The sequence below is a fragment of the Thamnophis elegans genome, chromosome 1, assembly GCF_009769535.1.
Source record: "Thamnophis elegans isolate rThaEle1 chromosome 1, rThaEle1.pri, whole genome shotgun sequence".
NCBI classification, from domain to species: Eukaryota; Metazoa; Chordata; class Lepidosauria; order Squamata; family Colubridae; genus Thamnophis; species Thamnophis elegans.
In genome coordinates this window covers 120766101-120788290 of record NC_045541.1, presented here as the reverse complement: position 1 = coordinate 120788290, position 22190 = coordinate 120766101, and the positions used below count along the sequence as shown (strand labels likewise).

General features: G+C 37.2%; 1 protein-coding gene and 1 pseudogene across 1 annotated transcript in view; one reads left to right on the top strand and one right to left on the bottom strand.

The window, feature by feature from the left end:
- The window catches only part of SPRED1 (sprouty related EVH1 domain containing 1), a 78465-nt gene extending 58743 nt beyond the window's left edge, over positions 1-19722 (top strand). The window contains exons 3-6 of the mRNA XM_032229991.1: positions 2000-2168; positions 3281-3330; positions 14041-14199; positions 17691-19722. Coding sequence (XP_032085882.1) covers positions 2000-2168; positions 3281-3330; positions 14041-14199; positions 17691-18350 — 1038 coding nt within the window. The 3' untranslated portion in view covers positions 18351-19722. The remainder of the gene's footprint in view (positions 1-1999; positions 2169-3280; positions 3331-14040; positions 14200-17690) is intronic.
- On the bottom strand, positions 5240-5358 carry LOC116523754 (annotated as a pseudogene).
- Positions 19723-22190: the final 2468 nt, after the last annotated feature.

Here is a 22190-nt window from a genome sequence, read left to right as displayed (position 1 = left end):
GATAGTCCTTAACTTACAATCAATCATTTAACAGCAGTCTCAAATTATAATGGTCTGAACCTCTGCAACAGTCTTTCCATTCTCAAAGAGCTGCCTACCAGAAGATCAAGCTGAAATCCTTCTGCTGGCAGCTTTCATTCTGCCACTTAATGACTTGGGATTCACTTAATGCACACAATTGGGAGTGCTGAGGGTTGTGGTTTTTCAACAAAGTAGTCATGTGGCATTTTGTTTAACTATTGCTTCTCTCCACGATCAAGATTCTGGTCCCAGATGTAGTCATAAGATGAGGACTACTTTTATTTCTACTCTGAATTTAATTCAGGAGCTCAAGGTGACATAGATAGCTTTCCCTTCTCCTATATTTCAACAATGACCAGCCGAAAGTCATCAAGTAGACTTTTGTTGCTAAGAGTAGACTACAATCTGGTTCTTTCTGATCCTGGTTCTTAACCGCTGTAATATAGTTGGTCTTAGTTACTGATGTCCTAGTCGCATCCAAATTAGGTTTGGACAGCTGGGAAGAATGTTTGTGGAAGATAGGTTCGTTCGTTCATTCGGTTTAGACACCACCCAACTCCAGACTGAATCTGGGTGCCTCACAGTACAAGACAATGTAGCAATAACAAACTACATAAAAGTAAACAAATGGCAGATCCAATCAATACATAAAACATATAATATCCCTAGCAATGGCTTCAAACCACCTTAGCCAAAAGTCTAGGAGAGAAACCAGGTCTTTAAGGATCTGCAGGATACCATTCAGATGGGAGCCCCCCACATATCATTTAGGAATTTCATTCCAAAAGGCAGGTGCCACAAAAAACAAGCTTAATCAGTTGCCTAGAACCAGTTTTGCCTAGTGGTTAGGGCACCAGGCTAGAAAGAGGGAAACTCTGAATTCTAGTCCTACCTGAGCCATGAAAGACAGCTGACTTTGGGCCAGCCTCCTTCCCTCTCTCTTTTTCTCTACCGAAACCACCTGACAGGGTTGTTGTGGGGAAAATAAGAGGAGGAAGGTGTGTTTGAGATGTTCACTGTCTTAAGTTATTTGTAAAAATAATAAAGGTAAAGGTACTAGCACATATGTGCTAATCGTTCCTGACTCTAGGGAGCGGTGCTCATCTTCGTTTCAAAGCCGAAGAGCCAGCGCTGTCCATGGTCATGAGGCTGGCATGACTAAACACCAAGGCACATGGAACACTCTTACCTTCCCACCAAAGGTGATCCCTATTTTTCTACTTGCATTTTTACATGCTTTCGAACTGCTAGGTTGGAAGAAGCTGGGACAATAATGGGAGCTCACTCCGTTACGCGGCGGTAGGGATTCGAACTGCTGAACTGCTGACCTTTCTGATCGACAAGCTCAGCATCTTAGCCACTAAGCCACTGTATCCCTTAAAAAAATAAAAAAATAAAAGCAGTATACAAATAAATACACAAATAATATTCTTGAGTCAAACTGCCAACCAATGCTGCTTGCAAAGCAGGAATATCAAACGGTCATATAAAGAAATCTATTCCAATATTGTATTACTTGTGAAAGATGTCATTTTCAAATCCTGTTTACTTGTTTACTTACATACCTGAATAGTCCATAATCAGTTCACTTTACAGACTGTTGCCCTTGTGTTCAGGTATAGCCAAACTTGCTGGAAGGGGCGAAAAACCAAGGATATCTTGATGATGGTTCCCCTTTATAAAGCTTCCTTTTTCTTTGTGTAAATATTTCTGTTTCTGCTTTTGATTTCACATTAATTAAATTTTGGGATATGTAGAATAGGTTGTTAATCTGATATGTTTTCAGGGCTAGCTTTTAGAGCTTTGTGATTAAATTTACATTCTATATGTTACTAATTAAAATCTTCTTTGCTATGAGTTTTTTCCCTTTTTGTTTTCTGTGAAAAGCTTTGATTTTTTTGAACAAAAATTGTTTAAATACACAAAGACACAAAGGTCCTGTATAGTAACCTCTTCTTTTAACTTGGTTTATTTTCAGGTGGTTTTGGAATGTACGTTAAAGAAGGAGCTTATTTACAATAAGGTTACGCCAACTTTTCACCACTGGAAGATTGATGAAAAAAAATTTGGCCTCACATTTCAAAGTCCCGCTGATGCAAGAGCATTCGATAGAGGAATTCGTAGGGCTGTTGAAGATATATCTCAAGGTATGCATTATTCAGGCATTGTTTTGTTTGGAAAGCTTACACCTCCCTTTTTTTTTTTCTTTTTAGTTGTTCATTCATCTGCTCTCACCAACCCACTTACTGACAGTTTTAAAGAATGAAAGCCGAAATGTATCACTAAAATATATGTGCACATATGCAGAAAGAAAACTTGCCTTAAGTCTTGAAGGGAAAAAAAAGAACAGTATGTTTAACAATAATAAAGTCCAGATCTTATTTGGGGGGAAAAAAACCTTTGCAAATTTCTGTAGTTATCAAAGTTTTACTTTATTTCAAAAAATACTTAGTTCTCACCGGCCCCTTCTACAGAATGGAGCAATGTCCATACACTGCATGCGAACCAGTTTGTAAACATACCATGGCATCTGATGTGCTTTGGTCCTTGTTTCAAACTTTGTTAACGTGTTTACTGTCCCTTGGCCTCAAAGACCAGGACATCTGGGAACAGAGCAATCACCATTCAAAATCAGTGTATTAAAATAGATCTATTCCTGTTTTCTAGCAAGAAAGGGATATGGAAACAAAATACACTACTGTCTAAAGTGTTTCCTCACATAATGTGTTTTATTATATCCTGTATTAAGATCAGAGGTGGGTTCCTATCAGTTCGCACCAGTTCAGTAGAACCGGTTCGTCAAATCTACCGAACCGATTAGAAGAGGTTCCACCAGTGGACCCGGAAAGCAGGCCACACCTACAGAAGAGGTTCCAATTTTTTTTGAAACACACACACACACACACACACACACACACACACACACACACAAAGAAAGAAAGGAAGAAAGAAATAAAAAAGAAAGAAAAAGTGAGAGATGAAAGAAAAAAAGGAAAAAGGGACAGAAAGGGGAGAGAGAGAGAGAGAGAGAGAGAGAGAACACATGGCCAGCAAGCCACTCCCACCAGGTCGCATGGCCGGCAAGCCACTCCCACAAAGGAGGCCACACCCACAGAGTAGGTTTGAAAAAAATTTGAAACCCACCACTGATTAATATGATATAAATATTGTTCTTTATAAAGTCGTTGCGCTATGCTTAGTGAGAAACTCTGGAAAACAAATAAAAGTGAAATTTTATGTTTGTGCCTTTCACCCATAGGTTGTTTGACCTCACATGATGAAATCGAAGTGCCTGCAGATGGCTTTCCAGTAAGTGTTTTCCAGTTCATTATGTTAATTGTGTTGGCTGAAATTACAATAAGTCTTAATCTAAAAGACATGCTTGTATTCATTTTTATCTGTCGATAGCTAGTTTTGGGAGAGTCTTGCCTTGAGACAAGGCTGGTGGACATCTCTGGGACTGTACAACTATTACCTGTCCCAAGGAAAGCTGTTAATGAATCAGCATGGTTTTGCAGACACACGAGTGACAGGCTCTACAAGCTAATTATTAACTTTTCTAATCCCTGAAAAGAAATGATTCATTGACAGAAAAAGATGCTGAAACTGGGATAGTAGCAACATATGGTTATGGATGTGGGAGGAATACAGGATTTAACAAGGCAAGATTGTCAGATATTGTGTTTTCAGAATTAAGGTTTGGCCCCAAAGCAGCAGTGTTTTTTTTCTTCAAAAATGTCTGCTTGGTGCCCTCCTATCAGAGCGGATTGCTGTCAGTCAGGAATTTACAAAAACAACATTGTAAAAGCTGGGCTTGGTTCAGTCTAAACTTCCTAGTGCACTTGTTTCGAATGCAGGTAGTCCTCAACCTATGACCACAATTGAGCCCAGAATTTATGTTGCTAAGTGATAAATTTGTTAAGTGAGTTTTCCCCCTATTTTACAACTATTCTTGCCACATTTGTTAAGTGAATCACTGCAGTTGTTAAATTAGTAACACAGATGTTAAGTAAACCTGCCTTCCCCATTGACTCTACTTGTCAGGTGGTCACAAAAGATGATTGTCATAAATATGAACCAGTCATCAAGCATCCGACTGTAATTCACCTGACCGTAAGGATGCTGCAACCATCCTAAGTATGAAAAATGATCATAAGTCCCTTTTTTCAGGGCCATTGTAACTTTGAACAGTCACTAAATATACTGTTGTTAAGTCGAGGACTACCTGTATTCAGAAAAAGTTTTTTGTTTTTGTTTTATTTCATGTATACTAATGTCCCAGGTTCATTCTGAGATGGTTCTGCCAATAGTCAGGATTATCTAAGAACAAAAGCAATATGAAGCTCTTGCTTTTTAAACTTGCCAGAATTTGATTAAAAATTAGGGATGTACAGGAATAAAGTTTATGGATTTCATTAAGGAAAACAACCATCCTTCCAAACACCATCGAGAGAATCTGACTGTGAAACATGGGTTGGAAAAGATCTATAATTTAAACCCTGGGGCAGTGACCCATATGAAGACTGCAGTGGGCAAATCTTTGTGTATACAACTTCATTGTTTCCTTCTGTAAAGAAAATAATCCAGCTGAGTTATGTCTGTGTAGCCTTCTGTTGAGCAAACCAATTCCTGAGAAAGCATTTAACATTTTTGGAGCGATAAGATTTACTGCTGACACCTGCTTCCACAAAAGGGCTGTCTCTTCTTGCTACTCTTATTGTATGAACCAAGTGTACACTAGTATGATAATTGAGCGTAATTTGCCAGGGGATCTCTTTATGTCCTTACTACTCTGGGCAATGCAAGATTTCTCCCAAGATCCTGAACCGCTGTGGATCTCCTGTAGCTCTCTTTGTTTTTGGTACTGCTTTCTTTCCTCAATAAGCAAATGAACCTTGCAACATGTTTGTGTTTTTGAAAGCAAGTTGCATATGTCCACAGAGAATTGCTTCTGCCATCCTTTTTAAAATTTCTAGCATGTTAATACATCCACGAATGTTTGCATGTTTTTTTTTTCTAAACAGGTAGGCATCCTTCAAAACCTGGCTACTCACAGCCACCATTTTTACTATTCAAAAAGTGAATGTGGAATATCTGTAACATTCTTCCATTTGCATTATTGGCTGAACCCCATAATTAACAACTAATCATCTAGTAGAACAGAATAGAATAACAGAATTGGAAGGTACCTTGGAGGTCTTCTAGTCCAGTCTCCTGCCTAGTACAGCACCTGGTATTCTCAGGCGGTCTCCTATCCAAGTACTAACCAGTCCTGACCCTGCTTAGCTTCTGAAATCAGATAGGATCGGGCGCGTTCAGGGTAGTATGGCATCTCTACAAATCTTCTAAGTAAAACGATACTAGTGCTTACCAGTGCTTGTTTCTCCATTTTTTAGAATAAATTGGTAAGGCATGGAGCCTGACTTGTGTCAAGAGAGTTTTCCTTGTTTAGCTACAGATACAACATTTCCTTACCCAAACTAGTCATTCTGGTTTGGAACACAGTATATAAGTCACAAGGCAAAAAGAAAAAAACACACACACACCTACACACAACAAAGGAAATCAAAATTTTCTTTTAATAAATATCCTGAACTTTTTATCTGTTTTCCTGTTTGCATATATGGTATCAAGAGAAAAAAAAACTCAAATAATGAATCTTTGACAAAAGTACCTTCTTCCAAAAAGCAACAAACAACTAATGTTAAATAAGCAAAAAATTGGCAGAGTTATTAGAACAAAGACAAAGCCAGTAACTTAGAACAAATTTTCATAGCAAGCCTGGTAACAAATTGAAGCTTATTTCCAAATTTGAAACTTTCTTAGTGGTGATATCTGGAAAGAAAATATATGTTTCAGGCAAGTGAACAAGCGTTTTAAATCAAGGTTTTCAAAGTAGTCTGTCCAACATGAATGATTTTACAGTTCATCAAATATAACCTATTTGTTGTTGTTAGTTGTGAAGTTGTGTCCGACCCATTGCAACCCAATGGACAATGCTCCTCAGGGTCTTTCTGTCCTCTACCATCTTCAGGAGTCCATTTAAGCTCATACCACTGCTTCGGTGAATCCATCCAGCCACCTCATTCTCTGTCGTCCCTTTCTTCTTTTGCCCCCAATAATTCCCAGCATTAGGCTTTCTCCAGTGAGTCCTTCCTTCTCATTAGGTGTCCAAACTATTTGAGTTTCATCTTCAGGATCTGGCCTCCTAAAGAGCAGTCAGGGTTGATCTCCTCTAGGACTGACTGGTTTGATTGCCAATCAGTCCTAGAGGAATAAAGCTATAGAGGTCAAATTATTTGAAAAGGAAAAGAAGTCTTGGGCTGAGTATCTGCCTTTCCACAGTTTTCACTTGAATCCACGCTTTCAGGGTTAGTGAATTCATTGATTTCTCATTAGTTCTAAAACAGACATCTGAATATGGATTAGAGTATTGGACTAAAGGGTGATTGTGGGTGTATGTGTGTTCATAGTTCACCAATAGATCACATGTATTTGCAGGGCAAACCTTTATAAAGAAGCAATCACATTAACTTCCTGGTAAGATAACTTACGACTGCAATTTTCATTGCCTTGGCTGAAGAGCAGGCAGCCAGAGGTCACAACCATTTTGTGCCTTCCAGATATTCTGCTGAAATTCAGGAATGAAATATTGATAGTTATAATTTGCCCCCACTGGCTGGGGGGGGGGTGTTTTAAAAAAATAGGGGGGATGTATTTTAAAGCTCTGGGAAGCTGTTAAGACAAGAATCACACCTTAATTGCCTCAAAATTATTGGGTGATTACTTCCTTGTGGTGGGGAAAATGAGGGGGGAAATCTGTAGGCTTCTTTGAAGCTTAATTTGTAACATCTCAAGTGTAAGTTGTGCCAAATATTTTGGACCACCCATTTAAGTGATATCATACCTTTATTGTTCATGCTTTCTGCAGCCTTCAGAGATTAAGAAAGTTCTTTTCTACTGTGTTTTATATATAAAGAGAAGTGCAAACTTGGAAATATAATTGCTTGTCTAGATTTTGAAGAGCAGAGTACCCTTATGTCTTTTCTTTGAGTATGTATGTCAAGTAGTGTGAATAGCGTAGCATGACTTATCTGTTATCTGAAAATCAATGACCTTGTACCAGTATTAAAATAAAATATACATATTTTGGTCAGCATATGCAGATACTAAAATATAAAGGAAATATAATGCAGCAATCTTTTGAGAGACTGCTCAAAGAAATTGGAATTGTAATATAAAATGTACAAAGAACAAAACCACAAAAGAAAATAATATTTAAAATGAGCACGTTGCATAGCAGTATGAATACTTCCAGTCACTAAGTTACAATTGTGTTGATAAAGCATTGTATTAAAAAGAAACATTGAGTTGGAAGGAAGCACTAATGTAATTGATCAAGCTGGTTTTAATTTAATAATGTTGAAGCATTTGTTTTAGAAAGGAAGCCTGAGTCTTGAAATAGACAACATTAATTTGGAAGTTGTTATGAGTACAGAAGAAGGACCAGGAAGTTGCACAGGAAGAACTGGAACCGGAGTAATAGAAATGGAATGAAATGAAATCCTGCCAAGTAGAAGGCTATGAACTTGGAATGATAAGAGACATTTTTGTTTTTGGCTGAGAATTCAGCTGAAAGTACTGAATAAAGAACCAGGAATCTTAGTTTATTAGAAAATGACTGAGCTGTTGATGTAATGTGTATCTGGAAAACCAAAATCAGTTTTGGATTGATTACAGGTAGTTCTTGACTTACAACCACAATTGAGCCCAAAATTTCTGTTTTTAAGTGAGACATTTGTGAAGTGAATTTGCCCCATTTTATGACCTTTCTTGCCACAGTTGTTAAGTGAATAACTGCAGTTGTTACATTAGTAACAGAGTTATTAAGTGAACCTGACTTGGCCATTGACTTTGCTTGTCAGAAGATCGCAAACGGTGATCACATGACTCCAGGACACTGCAACACTCATAAATATGAGTCACATGCCAAAGCATTTGAATTTTGATCATGTGACCATGGGGATGCCACAAAAGTCGTAAGTGTAAAAAATAATCGTAAGTCACATTTTTCAGTGCTGTTGTAATTTTGAATGGTCACTAAATGTATTGTTGTAAATCGAGGACTACCTATTTAAAAATATCCCAGTAATACAGTTAAAACGTGATTATTACTGTCAGATAGCCCAATTCTGAATGCTCATATATTGTTGAGGGATAAAACGGTTAAATTAGAAAAAGATATTAAGAAAAAAAGTGTAGGGTTGATAAATAGTAAATTGTACACTATTTTGGTAATCCCTGTTGGATTTTCAACCTGCCTCAAACAATAATCAAACAATCTTCATGGTGTAAAAATTGCCTCCTGTTCACAAAGCCAAGAGAAATGTAGGTTTCCTGATTTTGTAAGGCCTCTGTAAACTACTTCTGGCAAGCCACACTTGCAAGAACAGAAGTTCCCAAAGGAGTACATTGCTAAAGAAACGATGTTCCAATAGATAGGATTTTCAGGGCTAATAAAATTAAAAGCAGATCCTCTCTCAGTGGAGAATCTAGAAAAGCATTTCTTCTTTTTTTCTTTACATTCTCTGTTACATCAAACATCTGCAGCTAGCAGCCGTACATGTGACACTTGAAACCCACTTAAAAACATGTCACTAAAATCTGCTGAGTGGTTTAACGTTGGAAGAGTGCTTTCTACCATTTGAATCTGGTATCTGAAAGCCTTAACATGTGATTTCTTAAAAGTGCATCAGTATAAGGATACTGTGTAGGATTTTACTCTGAAGTCATTTTAAATATATAGTTTGATTAAACTGATATTCAGTCAAAAGTAGAGGGATTGATCTGGCATTTTTAATCTCTTTATGCAATAAATAGAGGTGATTTAGTGAAGCTTTTCGTAAGGCTTCCTATAAATTAAGAGCCGTAACTTAAAAGAAAAAAAAAATTCTCCTTAACTACTTGGTTGCATCTTCATGAATCCCACTATCCATGTTTGTGGGAAGAAAGATGTGAGGATTTGTGTAAATTCAGTTTGTGATCTATAAAACTTGGGAAACAGTGTCTTTCTATAACTATAGTAAAGGGGTGCTGCTAAAGGCATATTCGCAGGAGGGACAACCCTGTTCTCTGAACATCTGGATAAGGGAGTTACTTATGAATCCTATCATAAAATGCTGGCCAGCTGTTGTGAAATAAAGGCTGTTTTCATGTGTGGCTTTTAGTGGTTGGGACAGGAGAATTTCTATTTTCAGCTTGCTTTCTGAGTATGCCAGAAAACAGCAAGACATCATACTCTGCTTGTACTCCTAAGGAATTGGCTTAATCTTCTTAAGCATCTGAAGTGAGTGCTCTCTTACAGTATTACTGTTTGATTGAGAGGTAACTTATTGCATAAAAATAGAATTGGCCTTGTTTGTAAAGAGATTCTCACTGATTTGATCAGCAACAGAAACCTTAGGCCATGATTCTGAATATCCTTACATGCAGGGTGGGCTTCGAAAATTTTAGCAATGGGTTCTCTGTCTGATTGCTTGGTGGGCGTGGTCCAATGGTGGGTTCTGGATCCCATTCCAACCGGTATGGTTGGAACGGGCTCAGTGGCATCCACATGGATGTGCGCAGCGCGCGCATGCATCATACCTGCCAGCAACACCTCTGCAAACCTTGCGACGCTCCAGCTGCTCAGTGGAGTGTCACGCAGGTGATGTGCGCGGAGGTGCCAAAGGCTTTAAAGGACAGGTAAGGAGCTCGGGCAGGTGGTACCTGGTGCTCCGTGCAGGCTCCGGTACGTCCATACTGGGGCGTACTGCCTGCAACCCACCACTGGCGTGGTGTAGTTGGCCTCCTGCATCACAGTGGGGGAGTGTTTTTGCCCTCCCCAGGCTCCAGAGGAGCTTCCAGGAGGCACATTTTTCACCCTCCCTGGGCTCCAAAGGCTTTTTTCGAGCCTCCGGGAGGGTGAAAACAGCCTCCCCCAAGCTCTGGAGGCTCCCTGGAGGCCGGAAAGAGGCACATTTCTAGGCTTCCAGAGCCTCCAGGAAGCCCATTTTTTGCCCTCCTCAGGCCTCTGTAGGGGCCCTGCACTTACCTGGCATCCAAAATGGGCTGCGTGGAGACTCCTAGGAGTAGTGGGATGGGTGGGGCCAGACAGGAGTGGGTTTTTGGGGTTTGCTGAACCATGCAAAATCTTCACCCGGGCGAACCTGGAGCAGCCCACCCCTGCTTACATGACAGTAAACCCACATTGTGAAAGAAGTCCAGTGAAATAAAGTAGACAAAAGGTGGCAGCTTTGATAATGTGCATGCACTTGGATCCTGAAAAACAGAAACTGCTGTTATCGATGGTTCCCTCATGCTTTTAGCAGATGCTTTATGTGGGAAACATTCTGTTTTAAATGGCTACATAAAATATTTCATAGACCATAGACTGCTTCTGAAGCTATTCAGGAAGATGGGCAAGAAGAATGCAACTAATTGAAGAGAATCCGTTGTTGGTATTGAAAGCAATTGCTGCTGTCTGTGAAATCACAAAGCGGGGATGATTTCAAATTTGATGTTCATGTTCTTAATCTTTTTAAAATGTATTCTAAAGAAAAGGGGGCTGATGAATAAAATGCTTTTGGGAAATGTGGAAAATCCTGTAAAAGGTAAACAAGTGCAGCGCTGGTATCCCTTATTTTCATTTCACTTCTTAAATTACTTTCTTAACATGATTTGCAGGAGAGCACAATGTTCTCTCCTCGGAACTTCATCCTGGGAAAAGTATGGAGAGGAGGTTTGAAGAAGAGCACATCCAATCTGTTTTTTATTTTATCTGCAGCTGTCTTCCAGCTTTGAGTTCTGCTGGACTGCTACAGCTGGAATCATTTTATTACTCCTTTATCCAGCATCCTTTTGCTTGTGCACACAGAAATGTTTTAATAGCCTTGGAAAAAAGTCAAAGTATGTCTTAGCAACCATAGAACAGTAATTTTTATGCCAGCAGCTGAGAGCAAACCAGGTTTACACTATGCATTAAAATTGGTATAACTTCCTTTACAGGTGATAATGGATAGTTTATACCAGTGCTGCAGTTGAAGATATTGAATATAGGTGTGTAATTGCTTTGCAAGTAGAAAAGAATCAGACATTTGTATATCTGTTTGAGTACAGTGAGATAGAGACAATAATGAACATTAATGCAGTGACTTTTTTTTGTAATTTTACTATAAAAATGTTTGTTTTGGCTTCGTTTTTACTATAATAACAACTTGTGTTGGCGTCTTGTTGGAATTATGTTTCCTGATTAATTTTTTGTTCTATTACTGTTTTATTAACTTTATTTTATTTTTTTAGGAATGAACCCATGTAAATTCATAGTAGTCTAAAATGGAGAGTAAATAAATTGCTTTACATTACTGTAGCTGTTCCTGATGCTTAAAACCATATAGATCAATATGTTGTCACAGTGCAGAGTAATTATATTGCACATTCTCAGGAATGGCCAATGTTTATAAACTGGATCTGTCCAATTTAATGTGCAGACAGCCGGGATGGCGCAGTGGTTATAATGTAGTACTGCAGCTAATTCTGCTGACTGCCAGCTGCCTGCAATTTGGCAGTTTGACTCTCACCAGACTCAAGGTTGACTCAGCCTTCTATCTTTCCGAGGTGGGTAAAATGAGAATCCCGATTGTTAGGGATAATATGCTGACTCTGTACACCGTCTGTAGAGGGCTGTAAAGCACTATGAAGTGGTATAATGTCTTAAGTGCTATTGCTACATTCAGGAGGCTGCTTGTAAGTCCATTTTGTTTGCAAGTCCAAACAAACATGCCTATGTGGCATCCTGTAAACTAACAATCCAGGACCTTTTAGGTTGGAGTTGCAGACAGGTTTGTTTGTATCATCAAAAGATTGTAAGTAGAGTAATGTCTATGTATGCTGCTGAATTGAGCACAACTACTGCCTATAGTAATAAGATCCTAAATGCAGCTAGATTTCCTTCAATGGGACAATATCACAAATAGGACTGTGTCTTAGCCTCACTTGTATTGAATTTTTAATCAACATTTTGACCTTGAAGGATTTTTTTTAATTAAAGCAATTGCATTTTGATAGAAAGCGGTCTGCCTTTGTCTATGCCAATTACTTGATCTTAATGGCTCTGATAGAGTAGCCTTCAACAGCTGCATTCTGGGAGAACAAAACTTGTGAAAAAAATCATTTTCATACAGATGGAGCAGCATTCCCCACCTTGAATATTTATTTCCTGATGGCAGCTATTTTTCAGTTCTGCACAGCTTTACTTCAGTGGCAATTGCAATTGAAGTGTCCTTTGGGCATACACACACTCAGAGCATAGGGAAAAGGTTCTCTGTTAACAACATGAACGTTGCTATAAAGACATTTTGATAATTGATGAAACAGGTGACTTTCATATCACTAGCTCTGTTATAAAATGTAGACTTGGTACCCATGTATTCCTGAATAGACAAAGAGTTTGTCTGAAGTGTCTCAGAAATTCATCATACATCTAGTGAAGAAGCTTCAGGCTATGTCTAAAGCTTTTTCAAATAATTTGGTTTTTGGTGATTAAGGCTTACATGGTCTTGGTATTAAACTTGGCACTTTTCCTACCTATGGCATCTAGAAACCCTTTTTTATGTTTCTTGGTCTCTTAGGTTGGTAGCAGTTATTGACATTTTCCTTGGAAAAATTGAGTTCATGGCCTATCACAAGACTTCTGTTTTCTGAATGGAACTTTCTTTGCCTATTTTTTTCTCGAAATTCTGGCATCCTCAAAATCTATTCTGAAAGTTCACATGCATTTTGGGATAAATTTTGGGGGGAATGTGAGAAAACTGCTCCCTCCCCCCATTTTAAATGAATGAGCTTTTCTTTCTTTCTTTTTGTAAAGCATTAATTGGAAACTATGTTCCTCTGCTTTTCATCTGACAAAATAAGATATCCATGATCCATGATCTGTGTGATTTTTCCCCCTTTTATTTTTTTAAAAAACATTTTATGCTCTGTGATGTTCAAGAGTTGATTTGAACTGGCTTTTTACCTTAAATTACATTTAACATTTTTACTGAAAAGGTTGGGTTCAGTTCTGTAATATGGATGTTGGACAACTGTAAATTGATCAAAGTTTTAGCTTCTATTCAGCTTCTTTGAATTAATAGAGTTTTCTCAGAACTTAGATAGGCCATATTGTTTTGAAGCCTATTGGCCAAACAATAAATACATTCCCAGATTATTATAATAACTGAAAATGTGGAAGTGCTGGCAAGTATACAATATTCTTTTAAGATGGACTTTGTCAGGTGATGTCTTATATATTAAGACATGATCAAGGCATTTATCTGAGTTAAAGTAGTTATAATGGATATGTTTCTTCTATTTATAGTAATATCTAGATCTCTACTCTCTGATCTACAGGATTGAGACTTTTTAACTACATCATTCTACTCCATTACTGGCTACTTGAACAAGGGGAATTCTTGATTGATATCCTTGATTATCAAGCAAAGCAGTCATAATGCTAATCAGGGCTTGGGAAAATGATTAATACTCATTCAGTTCTAGCGCAGTTTTCTATGTGGCAAATATAAGAACAATTATATGGTCTTCTACCCATATTGCGTGGCTTTGATATATGTAGCTCTTAATGGTTGCTTCCTTTCTTGCACCTCTGATAAAGCACTGAGCAAGTACCTTTAAGGAGTGATCTCCTCAAATTAATCTGTCTTCTTCTTTCACTTCTTCTTTCACTTCCTCTTTCATTGCTTTGGGTTACAAAGGATTTCCAGTGTATTCGTTATTATTTTTATTTTGATGCTATAATGCTACCTCCATTTATTTAAAATAGTATGTATGGTGCATTTTAATTATGTATGAAATGGGTACTTTGAATGTCATATGCAGTTTACTAACTGAAGTTCTAAACAACATTGAAGTGGATTTAATTTATATAGATAAAAGAAAGAGAAAAAAACAACCCTATGTATTTTAATATATAATCTTTTCCAGGCAATTCCAGAAAATACATCAAGTTTGCTAATGAAAGATCCAATTTTCCAACATGACTCTCTAGCAAGCAATGATCCTCACAAAACCTTATGTATAAGACCTTCGGTCTTTGAAGATTTGAACAACAGGAGATTGTACTTCCACAACCAGCCAAACCAGGTAATCCATGAAAAACAACTTGTATATTGAATATGTCAAAAGATACCTCTGAAGTGCTACCAGAATTTTGCCTAGCAATATCACTGTTCCAGTTCAGACATAATGGAACAGAGGATTCCCTGCAATGATGTGAAATGTCACAAAAGAGACTGGAAGTTTCTGCTTTCAAACAAATCATAATTCTTGCTATGATTTGGTCATAATGAGTAACTGTTGCTTGTTTAACAGCAGAAGCAGGGGCTTTGAACTCACTTCTCTGGTTTGCATAATTCATTGATACATTGGAGATTCCTCTACTCACGTTCTATGACAGATAACCATTGTTTTTTCCCTCACCTTTTTCCCCCCCCCTCAGCTGTGGGGGTGCAATGGCTCAGTGGTTAAAGACGCTGAGCTTGTTAGCTGGAAAGCGGACAACCCAGTTCATGAAATGACAGGGAGAGCTCCCTTTATTTGCCCCAGCTCCTCTCCACCTAAACAATTAGACGGCATGCAAATGTGAGTAGATATTTAGGTACCACTTTGGTGGGAAGGTAACACTTTTGTGTACCTCGGCATGTAAATCATGCTGGCCATGTGATTATGGAAGTGTCTTCAGGCAATGTTGGCTACCTCAGCTAAGAAATGGAGATGAGCACTGCCCCCTAGAGTTGGACTTGACTGGAAAGAGGAAATCTTCATGTTTACCTTTATCTTACAGTGAACTAGCCTGTCATCTCATCAATATCATGATCAGCAATCATTTAGAGTTACTAACAAGCCATGAAATTCATGATGTTTATGGAAATTTTGATTTTAGGCTGAGAGAACTGAAATGCTTAATTTTAAGACTTGATGAAATAAGTCTTTAAAGATAAGTACAGTATATATTTCTATAGTGGTGCTGTGTTTTATTTCTTTTGCATCTGCTTGTGTTGAATCATGGTGGAAGTATCTCACAGATTATTTTTTTCTTATTGATTTTCTTTCAAATCTAGGCAAGCTATGTTCTTGGGTGAAGATCATACTTCCATAAATATTTGAACAAATACCTATTGTGCTTGCCCAAACTTATGCTGGCTATATGATTGTGAACAGCATTGTAAGCCAGTTTCTATCCATGAATCAAACAATCTTTTTGGTACCATGCACACTGATTTTCCATAGTAATGACTGAACTACTCTGTAATTAAAATTCAGAACTATATGTAAAAAAAAACAACTCTTGATTTGCATGCTCTGCTTTTAATTGAGAATGGAACTTGAATTATATTCCAAAGAATTCCATATTTAGCTTGCTCATTATGTAGCGAGTTTGAACCATTTGGCAAGAGTAGTTTTCATTAGTTTGAGCCAAGTAAGTCATAGTGAATCTCAAATATTCCAACATAAGGTTGCTCTGCCCTATAATGGAGTGTCTTGTCTTTGCCTTTGGCAGGGATGGGAGACGGCTATTTGCTTTTTAATCTTTGCTTATAAACTAAAACGTTATAGCAAACTTTACTTAGTGAACGATGCTTCTGTCATCACCAGCCAATACTGTAGAAGGCTATAGAAAAGTTATTTCTGTTTCGGTTTTGTGGATTTCCATTAGATGCCAGCAAAGTGAACAACTTCTTTGGTCCTGGCTGAAGTTCCTACCACAAGTGTTAATGTATTTATTAAGCAAGTACTTCAAGTAATCAAGGGATTTTTTTTCCTTCTAAAAGCATTTTGAAATAATTCAGGCCTGAGCTCCAAGGTTACTTTTACTTCTGCACCTGTACTAACCTTAACCTCTGCAACATGATTAAAGTTCTAGGCCTAGCTCAACGAGAATCACTTAAGACCAAATTCTTTCAACCTTCCTAATTTAGCAGTGGATGTTTGCTACAAATTTAGGCAGAGATCAAACTGGGGGCTGGGGAGGTGAGCCTTCTGAATCCACTCATGTTTGAGAGGTTTTCATGCTTCAAAATTAGATGGTTTCTTTTACTGATTTTTTTTTACTGACAGTTTTTATCCGTCAGATATTAAGCATGCACACAACCAACTGGGGATGGAGGGAGGAAATACCAATATGCAGCTTCCACTCACACAAAATTCTGTCTTTATTATTATCAAATTCTGCTGATGATATGTACATTTAATTTGTCTGTTAATTGACTGACTGTTGTTGCCAGCGGGAGGGAGGGATTGCTTTTTATTATTTTTTATGATAGATGTTTTATCTTCATAAGTTCATTGAGAGTTTATATGGGCAGCTACATAAATTTTCTTAAATAAATAAATGTTCTGTGTACACACAGTTACTGAAATTGCATTTTTTTCTCTAATTACATTTTGTTTACCGTTATTTATTGAACAGTTTTCCTGTTTAAAAGAATATAGCAGAAAAAGCAGTTAATATCCTCAAAACGGTAGATAAAATAATTATTGAATATAATAATAAAATAATTAGAATGCAGAGCCGTATTTAAGAAGCAAGCAAGAAACCATGTGGGGGTGGGGGGAGTAGAGGTAATTCCAGGATTATCACATTAACAATTGCTATGTGCTCAATAATCAACTTGATGACTTTCACAGATGGATTGGAAATCTTGGGTGTTGTATATAAGCTTACTTTCAGATTTTCAATACCAATATGATGGATTGGCTGCAGATATGAATCAGTTGTCTATATAACTACAACAGAAATACGTACACACAAACACAGACAAGGTTGAAATTTATGCACTTTTTTAAAGGATAGCCTCATATACAGTGCATTACTGTAATTCAGCTGGGATGTAACCAGAATTTGTGCACCAGTGCAATTAAGTTCATTAAATAAGACTACATATGGCAAGGAGTCCAAGCTGATAAATGGCATTGATGATGCTTCCTCTTCCAACAAAAAGAGCCAAATCTAGGAACACTTGCCAGTTGCATATTTGGGCTTTCAAAGGAAATGCAAATTCATCAGGTATAAATGTAAATTACTATCTGCAGAGATCCTGGCTTGATTAAGCTTCAGATTATTCACCCATCTTTCTTAGATTCCTATTTCCAGATATTCACTGTGGGAGTTCCACCATCTCCTTCACTTTAAAATAATGTTAGAACTGCATATCATCCACAGCTTGATGTAATCCCAGTCTAATTTTTAGATGCCTTCAAGGGATTGATATGACGTTGTGAATACGAAGTTCATTAAAAAACATTGTGCTTTGGAATAATCACCTTCTTGTTAATTTGTAATATTTCAACATGTCCTTTACTTCAAAATGTTCTGTGTGAGAGAGAATGTGAACTTAATAATATAACGATTATCAGCACTGCAGTGCTTGGTTATTTTGACTGTTGAAAAAAAACAACATTAAATATGGCAGATATGTTCAGTAAATTGCGCTGTTTAAGAAAACTGATTCTCTTTAGACATAAGGTATTATGACTTAATACTTTGCTTGTTTGAAGTAACGCACTCTGTCATCAGTATGGTTATGTGTAATATTAAAGGGCCCTTTTTCCCTTCTGTGTCTTCTTTTTTGTAGATACCCCAGAAGCCAGTCAGGAGTGTCACTTTTCAGGACGAAGAAGAAATTGTTCGGATAAACCCTCGTGATATTCTAATCCGTCGCTATGCAGACTATCGGCATCCTGATATGTGGAAAAATGACTTGGATAGGGATGAAATAGATTCCTCGCTGCACTGCCCTAAAGCAGACCATAAAAAATCGGACTATCTCTACCCATCCGGAGATGGGCCTAAACTGAATTCCCTAAAAGATTCTAAGAGTTCTGTGGTACTCAAAACACAGCCTTCTTCTATCAAATTGAAAAAATCTAAAAAAAGGAAAGAGGATGGTGAGCGCTCTCGATGCATATACTGTCAAGAGAGGTTTAACCGTGAAGAGAATGGCCGAGGCAAATGCCAAGATGCTCCAGACCCGATTAGAAGATGCATATACCAAGTTAGCTGCATGCTTTGTGCCGAGAGCATGCTCTACCACTGCATGTCAGACTCCGAAGGGGACTTCTCTGACCCTTGCTCCTGCGACACGAGTGACGACAAGTTTTGCCTACGATGGCTCGCCCTCGTCACTCTGTCATTCATTGCGCCATGTATGTGCTGCTACCTCCCGCTAAGAGCGTGCCACCACTGTGGCGAAATCTGTGGATGCTGTGGAGGAAAACATAAAGCTGCAAGTTGAAGAAGCCCAGTGCAAAAATGGGCTGACAAGTCTTTGTTGCTGGGAAGTATCCAATTCATGGAAGCACTTGGCATGCAGAAGGGAAAACCCACCCTATAGGAAAGGCCTCTTGTGGAAGAGATGTCAGAACTGTGGCATTTGACCAATGCAAGCCATGCCTAATCTACTTTTTAAGTGCATAGACAAGTGGTGAAGGAGTTCTTGCAACCTGAAAGCCTTTCCTTCCGATTGGTCTTTGAAAGAAGTATAAACTCCATACTTCAGCACTCTGTACATTTTGTGCTATAGGTGATGGGGGGGAACACTCTTTGAAATAATCAATTTGGCAGAAAACTTAATTACACCTGCACTAGGGAAAGCTGATTGAAAACTAAAGGAAGTTAATGTCTTGGCAGATATGAAAAATTAAATTGATTTTAAGTGCAACTAAATTACTTATAAATAGTTTTGGGAAACAGTTTTATGTACAAATAACAAATGTTTATATTTAACAAAATATACGGTACAAATTGTTAAATCTTTCTTCCACTTTCCAGTTCAGCAGTTATGGACCTTGTTTTCCAGGCACATTCCGTGGTAGTATTTATCAGTTTTAAATACTTAGTATTTTTATTCAAATAGAGAAATCAATATTTTCAGTCTTATTTCCCTTCAACTACATTTTTGTATTAATTTTCTTCTGTACATTCTGGTAATCTGAAAGCCTTTAAATATTAATTATTGTAGTCTTGAATGACCAATGTTTTGTTAAGCACAGATATAATTGTCTAATGCTCTTATGAGAACATAACATTTATTTTTATATATAAATAACTCTAATTTCAATGTAATGGCAAGATTTTACCCCTCCCTTTCTCGCAGCCAGCAAATTTTCTTTTAGGATTTCCTCCTAAAAATTTTGATGACAGATGTTTGGGAAGAGAAAATTACCACTTCGAAATTGTTTAAAATATATGCTTATAACTTTATTTCAACTCGGTGCCAGTTATTTCTTTATATGTTTCCATTATTTTACTTTTATTTGACCTACCACAAGTTAAACTTATGCTGTATGACAAACTGTAGTCCAGGTAGGAAAAAACAAGTTAATTTCTTGTTGAATGAAAATGGATTTTATTTTGTCTTTGAGTTGTATTAATGAATATATTTAACTTAACATTTGGCTGTGTGTTCTAAATGCCATTTCTGGTAATTCCTAAATGTTATCTATCATATGGCATAATAACATAATTAAGCATAGAGGATTTTTATTAATAAAAGTTTAAAGCAGTGGAGCAGTCGTTCATTCAAAAAGGTTAAAGGGTGTGGAGAAGGAAGTAAAATATGTCTTTAATATGTTTTTGGATTAAAATTAAAATTTCACAATTTTTAATATCTGTCTTTCTTCAGAAAAATATACATATTGATTTTGTTTTCTTTGGATCATGTTCCATCATACAGTTCCACCTCCACAATACAACCTACATTTCCCAGAGCCCAGACATTCAAAACCAAACAATTGTACATAACACTGTTTGTAAAATATCTTTTAAAAGGGGCATTTATATTTTATACAACAGCTTGAACAGACATTATGTACGTACATCATCTTGAAGTATTATTTCACATTGAAAAGAAGAGAAATATATTGATAAGTATTGAAGTTAAGAGCTTCTTTCTAGTTTTGTACTTTTATCTAGAATAAATAACCGAAGTCAGCAAACATGATTCTTTAGCAGCAGTTGCCTTTCCTGCATTTTATATCTTTAAAAACTGCTGCATAGGATGTCTTTCATGCTTCGTGTAGTCATTTAGTCAGCTAACTTGGTTGCCTAGGCAGAATGTTCATTTTTCCCCAAACAGAGAAAAAGGGGGAGAGAAAAAAAAATCTCTAATTTTTATCTCATTAATGGCATGAGAACTGCATGAATTGTGAATAGCAATGATTAAAACATTCTGGGTTTTTTTTTTTTTTTATGAAAGTGGGGCATAGCAACAAATAGCCATAAAAAGGTACTTGCTGGCTGACCAAGAAAGTGCTTTGGACCTCTGCATGTATATTTGCACACATACATATTTAGATATTTTAAGATACAGCGAGTCTGTCTGATGAGCACTAATCAATATAATACATCGGATCCTGTAATGTTTTTCACATGGAATTCTGTATGCTTTAATCCTCTTTCTGAATACGTGCATTTCAGTGTGTTGCAGAATTCAATCTGGCTTGGTCACTGGCACCAGAGGACATTATCCTGGGACATGTATATTCGCCTCCGTTCATGTCAGTGTGTATTTAAACATTTCGCTGGTAAACATGTATTATCCTTTATTGAATAAATTTATGTTCCTTTTTGGGGAAGGCCCTGAAATACAAACACAATACTATGGGATTTTAGGTTCACCACTACCATTTTTAAATGGAGATATTTGGAATTTAATGTAGGATTAAAGCAAAGTCCCTTCTTAGAATAACCATTAGATTTTAACTTAATAATCTACTGACTGTCTCCTATTATTTAATGAGTTTATTTAATAGTGTTTAATCATGCATTTTCAGTGGATGTTTATCCGTATGTTGGATGCATTTCTTGTTCCTGTTTTTTATTTTCATCCTGCTTTGTCCAGAAAAGTACAATGAAAAGCTGTATTTTATGAAACAGCAATTCAGGTACTTTCTAATAGATAAAGTTGCCTGTTTTGCTAAATCTCTGAATGATATTTTTAAGCTTGGGAAAGTTCTTCCTAGGTTATCCTACATGAAAATAGCTCTGTTACTCGGGCACCACCTGCTGGACAGACATGATTTAGAAATTGTGACGAGTCATACAGCCCTTTAAGCATTAATTTAGTAAAATCTTCCACCAAGTAGGCAAAAGTATATCAGGATCTGCTCATAAATATGGGGGTAATATGCAGCAGGTCAACAAAAATTTCTGGTTTCAAAAAATGAAAAGAAGGACTAGGGGAGGCATGATAGCCGTGTTCCAATTTCTCCGGAGCTGCCACAAACAAGAGGTAGTCAAGGTATTCTCCAAAGCACTTAAGAGCAGGACAAGAAGCAATGGGTGGAAACTAATCAAGAAGAGAAGCAACCTAGAACTAAGGAGAAATTTCTTGACAGTTAGAACAATTAATCAGTGGAACAACTTGCCTCCAGAAGTTGTGGATGCTCCACCACTGGAAGTTTTTAAGAAGATGGTGGATAACCATTTGTCTGAAATGGTGTAGGGTTTCCTGCCTAAAGGGAGGGGGTGGGGTGTTGGACTAAAAGACTTCCAAGGTGCCTTCCAACTCTTGTTATTCTGTTAATTCAACAATCGTGACAAAACTCTCCCTTCCTGCTAAATTAGGATATTGAAAGAAAGAAACTGTAAGAGGGTGGGAGGGAGCGAAACAGTAGCTTTATGAGTCATACAGTTTGCTTGCAACATCCAGCTGGTTTACTTGGAAGGCTTTGGGGATGCTAGAGAAATGAAATAGACAAGTCTAAAAGAATATAATGTAATGTACCCACTCACAAACTAGACCATGTGTATAGAATATATTTTCTGGGATTTGGCTCTACAGTGGAGGTCAATTCTTCCTATTTAGCATTTGCAATTTCTTTTTAATTCAATGTACTATAAATGTCATTTTTGAAAGGGTAATAAACTGATAATCACAGATTTGTCAAGTAGTAATAAAGTTGTAATGTTTTCACGCAAAATCCATGAGCTTCAAGAAAAATAGTTATAGACTAACTTTTAAAAGTTAAGATTGTTTTTCTCTGGAAAAGTTCTCTAAGATTAAATATATTCTTTAATCAACCTTATTCCCATTTCACCAAAAATCAGATCTATGTTGATGGAGAAGAGTTTG